This window comes from Rutidosis leptorrhynchoides, chromosome 6, assembly GCF_046630445.1.
Source record: "Rutidosis leptorrhynchoides isolate AG116_Rl617_1_P2 chromosome 6, CSIRO_AGI_Rlap_v1, whole genome shotgun sequence".
NCBI lineage: Eukaryota > Viridiplantae > Streptophyta > Magnoliopsida > Asterales > Asteraceae > Rutidosis > Rutidosis leptorrhynchoides.
Window position 1 is genome coordinate 339053178 of NC_092338.1, and position 12634 is coordinate 339065811.

At 32.3% G+C, this 12634-nt stretch overlaps 1 protein-coding gene across 1 annotated transcript; it reads left to right on the forward strand.

Moving 5' to 3' along the window:
• Positions 1 to 6103: 6103 nt before the first annotated feature.
• LOC139856058 (IQ domain-containing protein IQM6-like) lies at positions 6104 to 11025 on the forward strand. The gene is made up of 9 exons (XM_071845291.1): positions 6104 to 6209; positions 6817 to 7191; positions 7302 to 7416; positions 7824 to 7889; positions 7969 to 8057; positions 8573 to 8660; positions 8759 to 8998; positions 9326 to 9427; positions 10249 to 11025. Exons 2-9 carry the CDS (start codon positions 6959 to 6961, stop codon positions 10882 to 10884), a joined length of 1569 nt encoding a protein of 522 aa, XP_071701392.1. The 5' UTR covers positions 6104 to 6209; positions 6817 to 6958; the 3' UTR covers positions 10885 to 11025.
• The last annotated feature ends 1609 nt before the right edge of the window (positions 11026 to 12634 follow it).

Genomic DNA, 12634 nt, shown 5'->3' on the forward strand with positions numbered 1-12634 from the left:
TGAGAGTGTTATAAACAAAAATCATAATACGAAACGTGTTTCAAATCCCTCCTATAAACTATAGAAATTATTAATTTAAACGGAAATTACCTCTAAACCTTCAATTCGATCGAAGAACAAATGTTTGACCTTTTACTCACGAACTTTGACCCAAAAATTCAGAGTTGATTTAATGATTTGGGGTTTGATAATTTACAAAAAGTTTGAGTGCATGATTCCTAACACAACTGCAAATTCCAGTTTTTGAAATTGATACGAATTTTTGCATGTGATAAAAAAAAAATAAAAAATAAAAAAAAAACTTATATTACAGAGGTGCTAAAAAAAATAATAATAATATATCTATTCTATTTCTGCTGCAATTCTTGTTTTTAGTTTTTGTAATATAACTGATTGAATGGGATTTATATAGATCAAATAGTTTTGCAGTTGAATAATAGAGGACAAAGGTTCACAAGCCAAATAGACAAGCAGAGAAAAAAAAATGGATACTGATAATTGATTCAGCGTAATGTGTGTCTTTATATATATATATATATATTTATTTAATTAATATAAATAATCAATAATTATATTATTAATATTGTTAACAAATAAAAAAAATATATATATATCCAAATAAGACTAATAGAAAATATTAATAATAAAAATATCAAAATAATACTAATAATAATATTAGTAATATTGATAATAACTTGTATCCTAGTAATAATAAGAATAATAAACTTTAATAATAATGATTCGTTATTGATAATTGGTAGTAAAAATATATCTAATAATAATACTACTAATAATAAAGATATAACAAACTTACATGTTTTAATTCTTTATATCTATATATTATATATTATAATAATATTAATAATACATATATTAATATTTAATGATAATAGTGAAAATAATAATAATAGTATTAGTATAACATTTATATTTTGATATATTAATATTATGTATTATGTATCATTTAATACTTATATAATAACATATATTTTATATTTATACATTTTATCGATATGCATATAATAATATTTTTTTTGTTTATACATCATATACATATTCAAATTACTATATATAATCATGTTTTATATTAAATAGATAATTATTTTAATTATATATATATTGAAACAGATAAACTCAAAGTATACATTACATATTTAACATTGTATTAACGTTGATCAATTAAGTTCGAAATCTTTTACATTTAATATACCCTATATGTTTGACATAATAAGTTTTTAGTTATTTTAAATTATATTTTATAATAGCTAAATCACCTAATAGTTCATTAATATATTTAATTTATTATGTATAATTATTTACATATATACATTTACCTATATATGCATTTCAGTTTACAATTAAAGGTTCGTGAATCGTCGGGAATAGTCAAAGGGTATTTGCATAATTGTAAACACTTTAAAATTTTTGAGATTCAACATTACAGACTTTGCTCATCGTGTCGAAATCATATAGAGATTAAAGTTTAAATTTGGTCGGAAATTCCCGGGTCGTCACAGATAAGCAATAGCATACAGCGAGTTCACATAGCAGTAAGAGTAAGCAGTAGCATGCAGCAGATCATACAGCAATAGAAGTAAGCAGTGGCATGCAGTAGTAGTAAGCAGTAACATGCAGTAATATAACATAGTAGCATGCAGCGGTCCGCAGAAACAGGTAAACAAGCAAGTTGTAGATTAGTCCTATTAGTGAATCATACTTGGTCCGGTCTAGACTCACTAATGCAACCTAATTCCCTATAACCTATGTTCTGATACCAAATGTGACGCCCCGTACAAAATCATCATGTACGATTCGTCAACAACAGGATCTTTACACGGTTGAATACTACATGCTGTTTGAAAACCAGTTTGCATTCATAAAAACATAGCGTTTTACAAAAGATAACGTGACACAGAGGTCATTACAAAGCCATTATTCAAATAACATAAGTTGCGAATGCAAATTAAAAGTTTCATGATTGAGACATCTCTAAGTTATGCAGCGGTTATCTAACACATCAGGTCCTTAACAGCAAGTCTAAACAGCATGACAGCAAGTCTAACAGCGGAAACAACAAACCTCTAAGCACCTGAGAAAACATGCTTAAAAACGTCAACAATAATGTTGGTGAGCTATAGTTTAGGTTGCAACAGTAATGTAAGATTGACCACGAGATTTCAATGTTTCAAAACAGTATGAAAAGTATATGTATAACCATGGGCACATGGTAACTAGACTTAACGTAAATATAAATATCACCCCCTGAAAGTACACCTGGCGATTGCGTATGTCCTCGAAGTATTAAACACCCGTTAAATGCTAGCGCGACTAGTCCGAGTGGGGATGTCAAACCCTATGGATCCATATCTAAGATTCGCGTCTACCGGTTCAAAAACCAATAGTTAAACGTTACCGTGCTAAGGGGAAAGTTTATGCCGTTATATAACCCACACATATGTAAAGTTTAAGTACTCGTGTCAAATAAGTAAAACATAAAAAGGCGCATGTATTCTCAGTCCCAAAAATAGTATAAGTAAAAAGGGAAGCTATAACTCACAGTGATAAAAGCGGTAAAGTCGGTAATGAAAGTATGCAAGTAGTAAGTTGGTCCGAAAGGTCGTCAACCTAAATCAAAGGTTACTAGGTCAGTAGATTGTCTTTATAAGTTCTAATAGTGCATAAAATAAGTTTAAGTGTCATCATCATCATCGTTCATCATCATAAAAACTAAGTTTGACAAGAATAGAGATCAAAACAATAGGCTGATTCGGTCAGCTGTTACGACCTCTACGTAAATCGAAAAGAAGCATAATCATTGGCTATGGCTCCGTATATGAGTCCCCTAGTTCCTGACCAGTTTCCAGAACCAAACTCATCTTCGTTTGACCGTGGCGATGGTTTAAGTGCGAGTAGGTCAGAAATTTCAGCACAACGTTAATAGGGTGTAATGACTTTCGGAAGGCCATAAATCCTAAACCGTAACTCGGATTAAGACGAGGTCTAAACGGAAAATTATCTACTTGAACTGAACTAACTGAAAATAAACTTTACAGTAGCCTAGGTGATCTGATCAGATACGAAAAACAGTAGGTAAGGTGCTCCGGTGGGATTCTTAGTACTTGATGCTCATCACGGTTCTCATCCTTGATGCTTGTAGCTTCAAGTGTACAACTAGTTGATGGGTTATCATCACCTTGACCAAGATTCTACCATCAACACACAATATGTTAAGACCAAGTAAGAACACAACTCATTTAAGAGTCTTAGATGGATGATGAACCAAGGTTACATCATATCCTTAGTCTTAACACAATTACAAGTTACATTTACAACTAAAGCTACAAACTTTACTTCAATTAAGCAAGTATGAACATAATCTAAGTCAAATGAAGTGATGGAACCCTAAGCTAGAGAGCTTGGATCTCTTTCACACAAGTTATAAGGTCACAAAGCTAGAAAGCTTGAACCTTTAGTGTTCTTGAAGAACTTGAAGCATAAAGCTTAGATCTTTAAGTTACATGAAGACCATAAACAAAAGTTTTGATCTTTATAACAAAATAATGAGATCATAAGTTAGAAAACTTAGATCCATCAAAAGATATGAATATTCAAGCTAGAAAGCTTACATCTTGGTTGTTCTTGAAGATCTTGAAGCATAAAGCTTGGATCTTTAAGTTACATGAAGATTACAAACACAAGTTTGAATCTTTATAATAAAATAACATGATTTAAAGTTAAAAGATATAGATCTACAAAGTGGGTGAAGATTCAAAGCTAGAAAGCTTGAATCTTCCATGTTCTTGAAGGATTCAAATCCATGTTTGAATCTACAAGATGTAATCAAGATCAAAGCTAAAAAGCTAGACCCATGATGATGATGATGATGAATTTGTGAAGATGAGAAGGAGAAGAAGAAGAAGAGAAATTCAAAATACTTACACTTTTTAGAGAGAGAAAGACTAGAGAGAGAATTAGAGAGTGAGTGTGTGTGAAATGCAAATGAGAGCAAGTGTAAAATGAATGGATTAAGGCTTGTATTTATAGATGGTGAGGAGGTGGTGGTGGTGTTAAAAACGTGGGAACATGGGGGGAACAAAGGGGACAACTTTTTGTTTTTTGGTTAATGGTTGTCTAAAGTTGGTGCTTATGTTAGGATCCCATGCAACATTAAGGATAATACTTGACATAAATGCTAGCATGTTCCCTCTAATAAATGGGCATTTGTCTTACATATTAATGGGTTACTAGCTAATATTAATTGGGCTAATTAAATAGTCCACTAACTAGTGTAGGGTGGGCTAAGGCCCAACAAGGTAGAAAGTCCAACAAGACTAACTAGTAAGCATAAGTAAATTACTATGCGTAATTAAGCATCCAAAAACCCAAGTAATTATTATTATAAAATAATAATTAAGATTTCGTAGTCATAATATTCCGATTACGACAAAAGTTAAACGTGTACGCAGTACGCAGTTTGTTCGAAACGTCAAGTGACACTAACGGTCATAAAGGCTTCCGGTGATCAAGTTAAGTATCCTACGTACTTAAAGGCACGTTTTAACATATAAATGAAAGTAAACCACGTGTATTAAGATTTCAGAGTATAAGATAGCACAGTACGCACCAATACGCAGTTTCGCGAAAGCATAAAGCACAAAAGCAAGTCGAAAAAACCGGGTCGTTACAATTATACAATTTAGATGCCTGGGATGGTGGTACTGGCGACTCCATACCTGCGTTAAACCGGCGTCGGAGCTCGGCGTTGCTCTCCGCCGTTGGCTGGGCGAAGTTGAACATGTGAGTTTTATTTTTTTTCTTTTATCTCTTATTTTTTTTCTTTTTCTTTATTTTCTTTCTTTTTTTTTTCCTTTTAGTTTGCAGGTTGAAATGAAGGATAGGATAAGGATGATAATTTGCATGTTGAAATGAAGAGAGAAGAAGAGGAGGAAAGAGGCGTGTATCATTTTTTTTTTTTTTTAAGTATTATCATTAAAATTGGGGGCTGATTTCAAATTTAACTTGGGTCAAATATGAGCCAAATATTATAAAAAATTGGGCCATAATTGTTTGATAAATAAATAAATAATGCTAATGATATTCTTTTATTTTCAATATTTGTTATAAAAAATAATGATTTAATAAATAAAGAATAATTTAAAATGAATTAAATAATTATAATTAGATAAAATTAGAATTAATAAAATATTAAATAAATAATGAATTAGTCACTGAAATTAGACACTGAATGATTTCTCCTATTATGGCTTCAGTGCTAGATTTCAGTGTCTTCAGAGACACTGAAATTAGACACCGAGTTCGGTATCTAGACTCCTAGTGCTCTTATATTTTTCGAAATGACAAAATACCAAAATGTCTATAAAAGACATATAAAGACCTTGATGTGCCTATAGTGTCTTTCAAAAGAAATTAATGACGACATATGGGGCGGATCTATGTTGACCAGTGGGGTCACATGATATCACTAATTTAAAAAAAATTAACATAAAATTTCTTTTAAATTGTATAGAACACCACTAAATTTAACTGCAGGACTTCATATATTTTTCAAATTTATAGTTTTTCTTTTTAAATTGTATTAAACACTAATAATTTAATTAATTGGACCACATGTATTTTTTAAAATCTGTAGAGAACTCCATTAAATTATAATTCTTAAATCGCCACTAACTACATACTGTAGTGACCGGTCTAAGAATCAAAACAAAAAAAATAAAGATGAAATACAATTGGCCAAAAAAAATCCGTATGTCGATAACAAATCATATGAAAAGGCATTTGTGTAATTTACACCGAATTAGAATTAAAATTAAAATTAAAAACTAAAAACTAAAACACACATGTAACACAAGCTAATCAAAATCCATCACCCACCCCTGTTTGTCCTTTAAATTTACCTGCAAAACGAACCAAATCACCTATCATCAGTGCCACGTGGTTGGAACCACTCTATTTGTCCATCTATTATTGTATCCCATTGCCCTAAATTCACCTTCATCATCATAGATATCACTTACAGGTAACACACATTAATTGCCCAACTGTATCCATTCATGTGTGTCAGACAAAAAAAAAAAAAAAAGTGAGAGCCTATTGTCCATTCTCATCACTATCCTTCGTATTATTACCTTCATTTGTTTCATTCAATTGTGAAATATCTCAAATAAAGGAATACCCATTAGCCAAATAAGGTAATTAATTGTGCATTACAGCTTATGATGATTTAATAGTCAGCTTTTGAAATGGGTGTTAAAAAGTTTGCATTTTGTCATATGGGTTTTGTTTGTTTCACATTTTACAATAGTGGGGTTTCATAATCTTGAGTCATAATTGAAATTTCAAATGGGTGATCAAAATCTTTCATTTGGTTCATGGGTTCTTGATGGTTAGTCACAAAGTTTGCTAATTTATTACTTACTGGATGTATCCTCTGTTTTATGTCTGTTGATCACACCAGATTATAGATATAGTCATATAGTGTATGTATATCTTGTTTTGTAATTACCATTGTAGCTAGTAAAAGCTAAATCTCCCAACTTTTTAGCATCAACACTTTTACTATCATGTACATTTGATAAATTTTATTTCATTCAGTTATCAGTCATATTTATTGGTTGTTAAGCATGCAATTTAAAAAATAAATATCAATTTAGCTGGGCCAATAAGGTAATGAATTTAGTGAGGGGGAACAGAGATATGTATGTTTCACCTAACATTATTTAATTATGTGCTACCTTGAAAGTTGACATTGAATAACACTTAATTATTTGTTTAAATGTGTTTTTCTTCCATGTGTAGGTTGAACAAAAGTTTGCTGATCTCAAACATACCTAAAACCTCAATTTGTTTATGCAAATAATAATATATTTGTCACACTCATTTGTAAATTTTAATGACTTGAGACGCCGTATATCAGTGATGAAATCGGTGATCCCAGAAGATGGTTATTTGGGTATGTTTAACCTTTAACGATAACGAAATGGAAACTATACTTCACATTGATGCTTCTTCTACAAAAGACGAATGTTCGAACATAGTTAGGCCTGAATCTCCATTGCCTAAGCCTCTTACAGATCATCATCATCTTGCAGCATTAAAACTTCAGAAAACGTATAAAAGTTTCAGAACCAGAAGACAATTAGCTGATTGTGCAATACTTGTTGAGCATAGATGGTTCGTACCTTTGATTTATTTACTGCAGTGTGTATAGATCAATGTGTATATATAGAGGATGAGGTTTTTTAGTAAATTATTGAAGGTTTTTCAACTTTTTTGTTATGCAGGTGGAAGTTATTGGATTTTGCAGTGCTTAAGTGCAGCTCAGTTTCGTTCTTTGAAATTGAAAAGCGGGAAACTGCTGTTTCACGTTGGTCAAGAGCAAGAACCAGAGCCGCAAAGGTACATACTTCCTAATGGTGTAAATTTTGATCATTTTTATGAACGGGTCAATTTGGGTTATGTTTCATGTCTAATGGGTCAATCATGTAAAAATAACTTGTAAGGAAATACTCCGTAGCTGATAAAGAAACATGCCAAAAGTCACACAAAGTGTACTTTTTAATGGATAAAAGAAAAGATAAAAGCTCCCAAATTGTCTTATTAAAGCTTAGATTATTATTGAAATAGTATTGTTCATATATAGGATCTAATTTTCTTGGATGAAATTGTTTCGGGTCAATCCAACTTGACCCCGAAAACGTTAATTTTGTGACTCATTACCCATTTTGCCACCTGTAATATATTTCTTGACATAATGCACTCGGTGCATCTTGTAGAGCACGTTAGCTTATGAGTTTCGATTACAGGTTGGAAAAGGCTTGTCACAACATGCAAAGGCATGCAAACTTGCATTACAACATTGGCTCGAGGCAGTATGTATTTTCACTCTTTAAAACTTGAATTACGTTTGTGATTAAATATAACGATTAAAATTCATTTTTATGGAAACAGATAGATCCACGACATCGCTATGGCCATAATCTTCATTTTTATTATGTCAAATGGCTACATTGCCAAAGTATACAACCTTTTTTCTATTGGTAAGATTGAGTTTGACTGATCATAAATACTGCAAAAGGTGGCAATTTTGACTCATTTGCTTATGAATGGTTGGTTTCGGCTGTGTATTATCTTAAATGAATCAAATTAAAAAAATAAAATAAAAATGAAGGGGTCAAATGGGTTGAAACCTAAAAGTCGGATAGAGTAATTCTTTATACATGTAACCTGCTTAACCATTTTATTCAAAGATTTGGATCAAAAGTGTTATAATAGTGTTTCTGTAATCTCATTTGAAACATTTATTATTGGATTTTCTAACGACGGCCCTTAGGGTTGTCGTTAGAAAAACCATTTATTATTTAATGCTGTTTTGAAAAGAAAAAAATGTATTTGTGAATCAACCAAACCGCTCACCCCGTTTTGACCCATACAATAACATAATTTGTTTCAACCTACGCTTTTGACCCATTACCCAACTTGACCCTCCATTATCCCACCTCTAGATAACGCATATCACGTTGACTAAAGTGTGTACTTTATGACACAATCTTAGGCTTGACATAGGGGAAGGGAAAGAAGTAAGTCTTGAAAGATGTCCTCGTTTAAAGCTTCAACAACAATGCATCAAGTATCTAAGTCCCGTAAGTTATATAAAATTCGTTCATGTAGGTTTCATTTCTTTAAGCAATATATAATAAAGCTGGCGTAAAAATTATACCTTTATTCTTTTTAATTTCAGATAGAACGTGAGGCTTATGAAGCTACGTTGGAGGATGGGAAACTCATTTACAAACTGAGCAGGCAGCTTATTGATACAAGAACGGGTCCCGCCAAAGCCAAGTGGATATTTGTTCTCAGTACATCAAATATTTTGTACGTTGGGATGAAAAACAAAGGCAAATTTCAACATTCGAGTTTTCTGGCTGGTGGAGCTACATTGTCTGCGGGACAATTAGTGGTTATAGATGGGATCCTAAAGGTATGAATATAGATGGCAAAATGGGTGGGTTGGCAAACGGGTGAATCTTTGGTACTGTTTAGACGGGTCAGGCACTTTTGTATAATATTCGTGTTTTTTTTATTTAATAAAAATATCTAGTGGGTTTTAAGCATTAAGCGTAGTCGTTGGGGACATTATATGCATCTGACCCGTTTTAGTTGTAAGCTAAATATGTTTACTTTACCCGTATTACTCCTTATAGATTGCGATCGCCCATCTTACCATACAATTAAAACCTTCTAGCTCTTTGAGATTGTTTCAAAGCATAATCTTGAAATGTTAATATTAATTTCGCCAAGTCGATAGGCTGTCTGGCCTCACAGTGGACATTATCTACCAACTGAAGAAAACTTTGAAGCCTTCATGTCGTTTCTTGAGCAACGCCATATTGATGTCCAAAATGTCAAGGTATGGATACTGTGTTAAATATACTTTCTATTTATCTAGAATATTTATCCTATAACTAATGTTGTAAACGGCGGCTGTTTTGACCTAATCGACTAGTTGGTTTGGTAACTAAACCGTCTCGTATCGCCCAAAAACACGTCTAATTAGTCGGTCAATGCTAAAAATTCAGGTTTAAGGGTATGTTTGGATGACAGCTTATGAGAGCTTAAGCTTATGATTTTTATAAGCTACAAATCATAAGCTTTGTTTGGCATACACAAAAATTTAGAGCTTATGGAAAAAAGAAGCTCTGGAAAATTAAGCTTCTAGAACAAGCTTTTAAGAAATAGTAGAGCTTATATGATGTTATGATTACTAAAATACCATTTATTTTATTATTTTAAATGTTTTATTTGAGTCCTTTTAAGACAATTCACAACTATAAGCTCAAGCTCCAGCTACTTACCAAACACTTATAAAAAATAAGAAGTTCCAGCTTCCAGCTCCAATTATAATCTTCGCCTCTTGTTTCGTCCAAACACACCCTAAAGTCAGTCAAAGTTTGCGTCTGTCTTAGCCGGGTCTGAGTCGGTCAAAGTCAAGGTTGGTCATAGTTAGGTCAAAATTTTAATAATCTCATGCTCAAATTTTTGTGCCCAACGCATATGTTTGAAATATTTACGTTTTAAATAAATATAAAACTAAAAGTCAACGTCCGACTGAACCCCGAATCGACCGATTAATCGTTTCAAAGTCCTGACTGACTCGTCTACGTTTCTTGACTTTTCCAACTTTGCCTATAACTTATAATTAATAATCCAAAGTTTGTCCCACTCATACAGAAAAGCCCAGATGATGAGGAAGAAGTTCCGAATAAAAAAATGACCGGATACGAGATGCGAAACTGTGTATCCGAGCCCGATTTCTCTCGAGCTACCGAAGAAGCCGAACCCAAATACTATAACCACAAAGATTCTAAACCACCAACACCTTTAAAGTCAACCATCACATCAATCAAAATCCCGAAAAAGGATGACATCATCATGGCCTTCAAGAAGAAAGAACCCGACCCGCCCAAACATGAACGCGAACCCGATAGCTCGTCAGATAACGAAGCTGAAGCCGCAGAGGAATTGTTGTCAAGTATAAAACTCATGGTTTCGAAACGAAACCTTTTTGATTTTGGTGAAGAAGTGTATGGTGATACAATACCTGAAGAGAAGATTATGAAGAGGATTAACTCGCATAAAGAAACAAAGTCGTTTCAGTTAGCTAAGCATCTTAGTTGTCAGTGGTCAACAGGGGCGGGCCCACGTATTGGGTGTGTACGAGACTATCCAGAAGAGTTACAGTTTCAGGTTTTGGAGGAAGTGTGTTCTTGGAGATCGAGTCGTAGTCATCGTCGACAAAGAAGTGATAGGAGGAAGAAAAGCTATTCTATGGACAATGTAAGCTTGTTTCATATTGAACCACCTTAATTAATACTGTTACATTTCGATTTGATCTGATTTTATAACAAATGTTGAAACTTCAGTTTATGATCTTTTGTAATAATATGTGTTAGTTACTTCTTTCCACTTCTGTGAAATGTAATCTGAAACAGTATTTTTTTTCTAAAGAAGGTGATATTTCCACATTTGATTTGATAGATCATTTCCCAAAATACCCTTATAAGTGTATATTAATTAGCTGAAGATAAAAGAAAATATGAAGGGTATTTTGAGAAACTATGTAAAAAATTGGCGGATTAATCAGAATTGAATGTAAAAATATATCTATGTTATGTAAGGAAATTTTTTCCAACTTAATCAAATTGCTCATTTATAATTTATATTTAAATTTAAATTTATAATAAGTATCTTAACTAACACTTATGAATAGTAATTGAGTTACATCATACTGACATCACCTATTTTGTCATTTAGCTTTTTTTTTTCTTTCCAAAACTCTGTTTGTTCGGCCCAACGAAGTGGGCAAACCGGCCACTTCCTAGTTTGTACTACTATATAATAACAAAAATAACAACAAATAGGTACCTTGAAAATATCCCTTTAGTTATAGATTGATTTAATTTGTATTGTTATAGTACTTATTTGTATAAATACATACATCAACATACATACAAATATTGTTATATTATACAGTATATAAATTTATTCTTTATACTAGAGGTACACAGCTGTTTTTAGCCATATAAAAAGTTATTCGTGTACGTAAACGGATAAGGTTTTGTAAGAGAGTTTTTTAAACTCAAATCTACACGGCATAACTGGGTTATCTTATCTGGTGACCGTTTCTGGCCCTTTTTCTCTGACCACCCAAAGAAAAGGTTTTTCCTCTAACTACTTAATAAATTTTAGGCCTTTACAATTTTAATGATCATATGCACTCTCATAATCTATAATCCAAAAAGTCTTATAACATTGTCCAATGCCTAGTAAAGTCAATCATAATCACTATTAGAGTGCTCCCAATAGAGACACTTCTCCATCTTAGTCCTCAGCGCCACATCAGCACTTTCTTCCCACTTCTTTCTCAGGACTAAACCCAGAACTAAACACTACCAACCATGACACTCTTCCTTCCTTTTTTTTTAATTTTTAATTTTTTATTTATTCAAAAATAAAATTAATTTAGTTAGATATATTATAGATAACGAGCTAAATGCAGGATACGCTGCTGATGGTTACGCCAGGTCTCGTGGTGTTGGTGCTTGTGTTGTCACGTTCACCGTTGGTGGACTTAGTGTAATCAATGCGATAGCTGGTGCCTATAGTGAGAATATTCCTGTTATTTGTATCGTTGGTGGACCGAATTCAAATGATTATGGGAAAAATAGAATTATTCATCATACAACCGGGTTGCAGGATTTTAGCCAGGAATTTCAGTGTTTTCGGACAGTCACTTGCTATCAGTTACATATAAATAAAGCTTTCTGTTTTAATATCCTTTTTTATTTATTTATTTATATTTATTGTTGATATATGATCAAGTGATTTGCACAAGTTATTGTAGAACTAGAAAAAATACTGACCGCGCGTTGCGGCGGTTGTATTTGGATATACGTTGCTTAGCACCTAATATACCTAACGACATGCGCTTTGTGGTGGAATATTTTAACATCTTTTATGAAACTAATATTGAGAGTAATAAACTGAGAAAAAAATTACAAAAAATTGCATTAGGACTCGAATTCAGGTTTTTTCGTTACAAACTTATGAACTTACC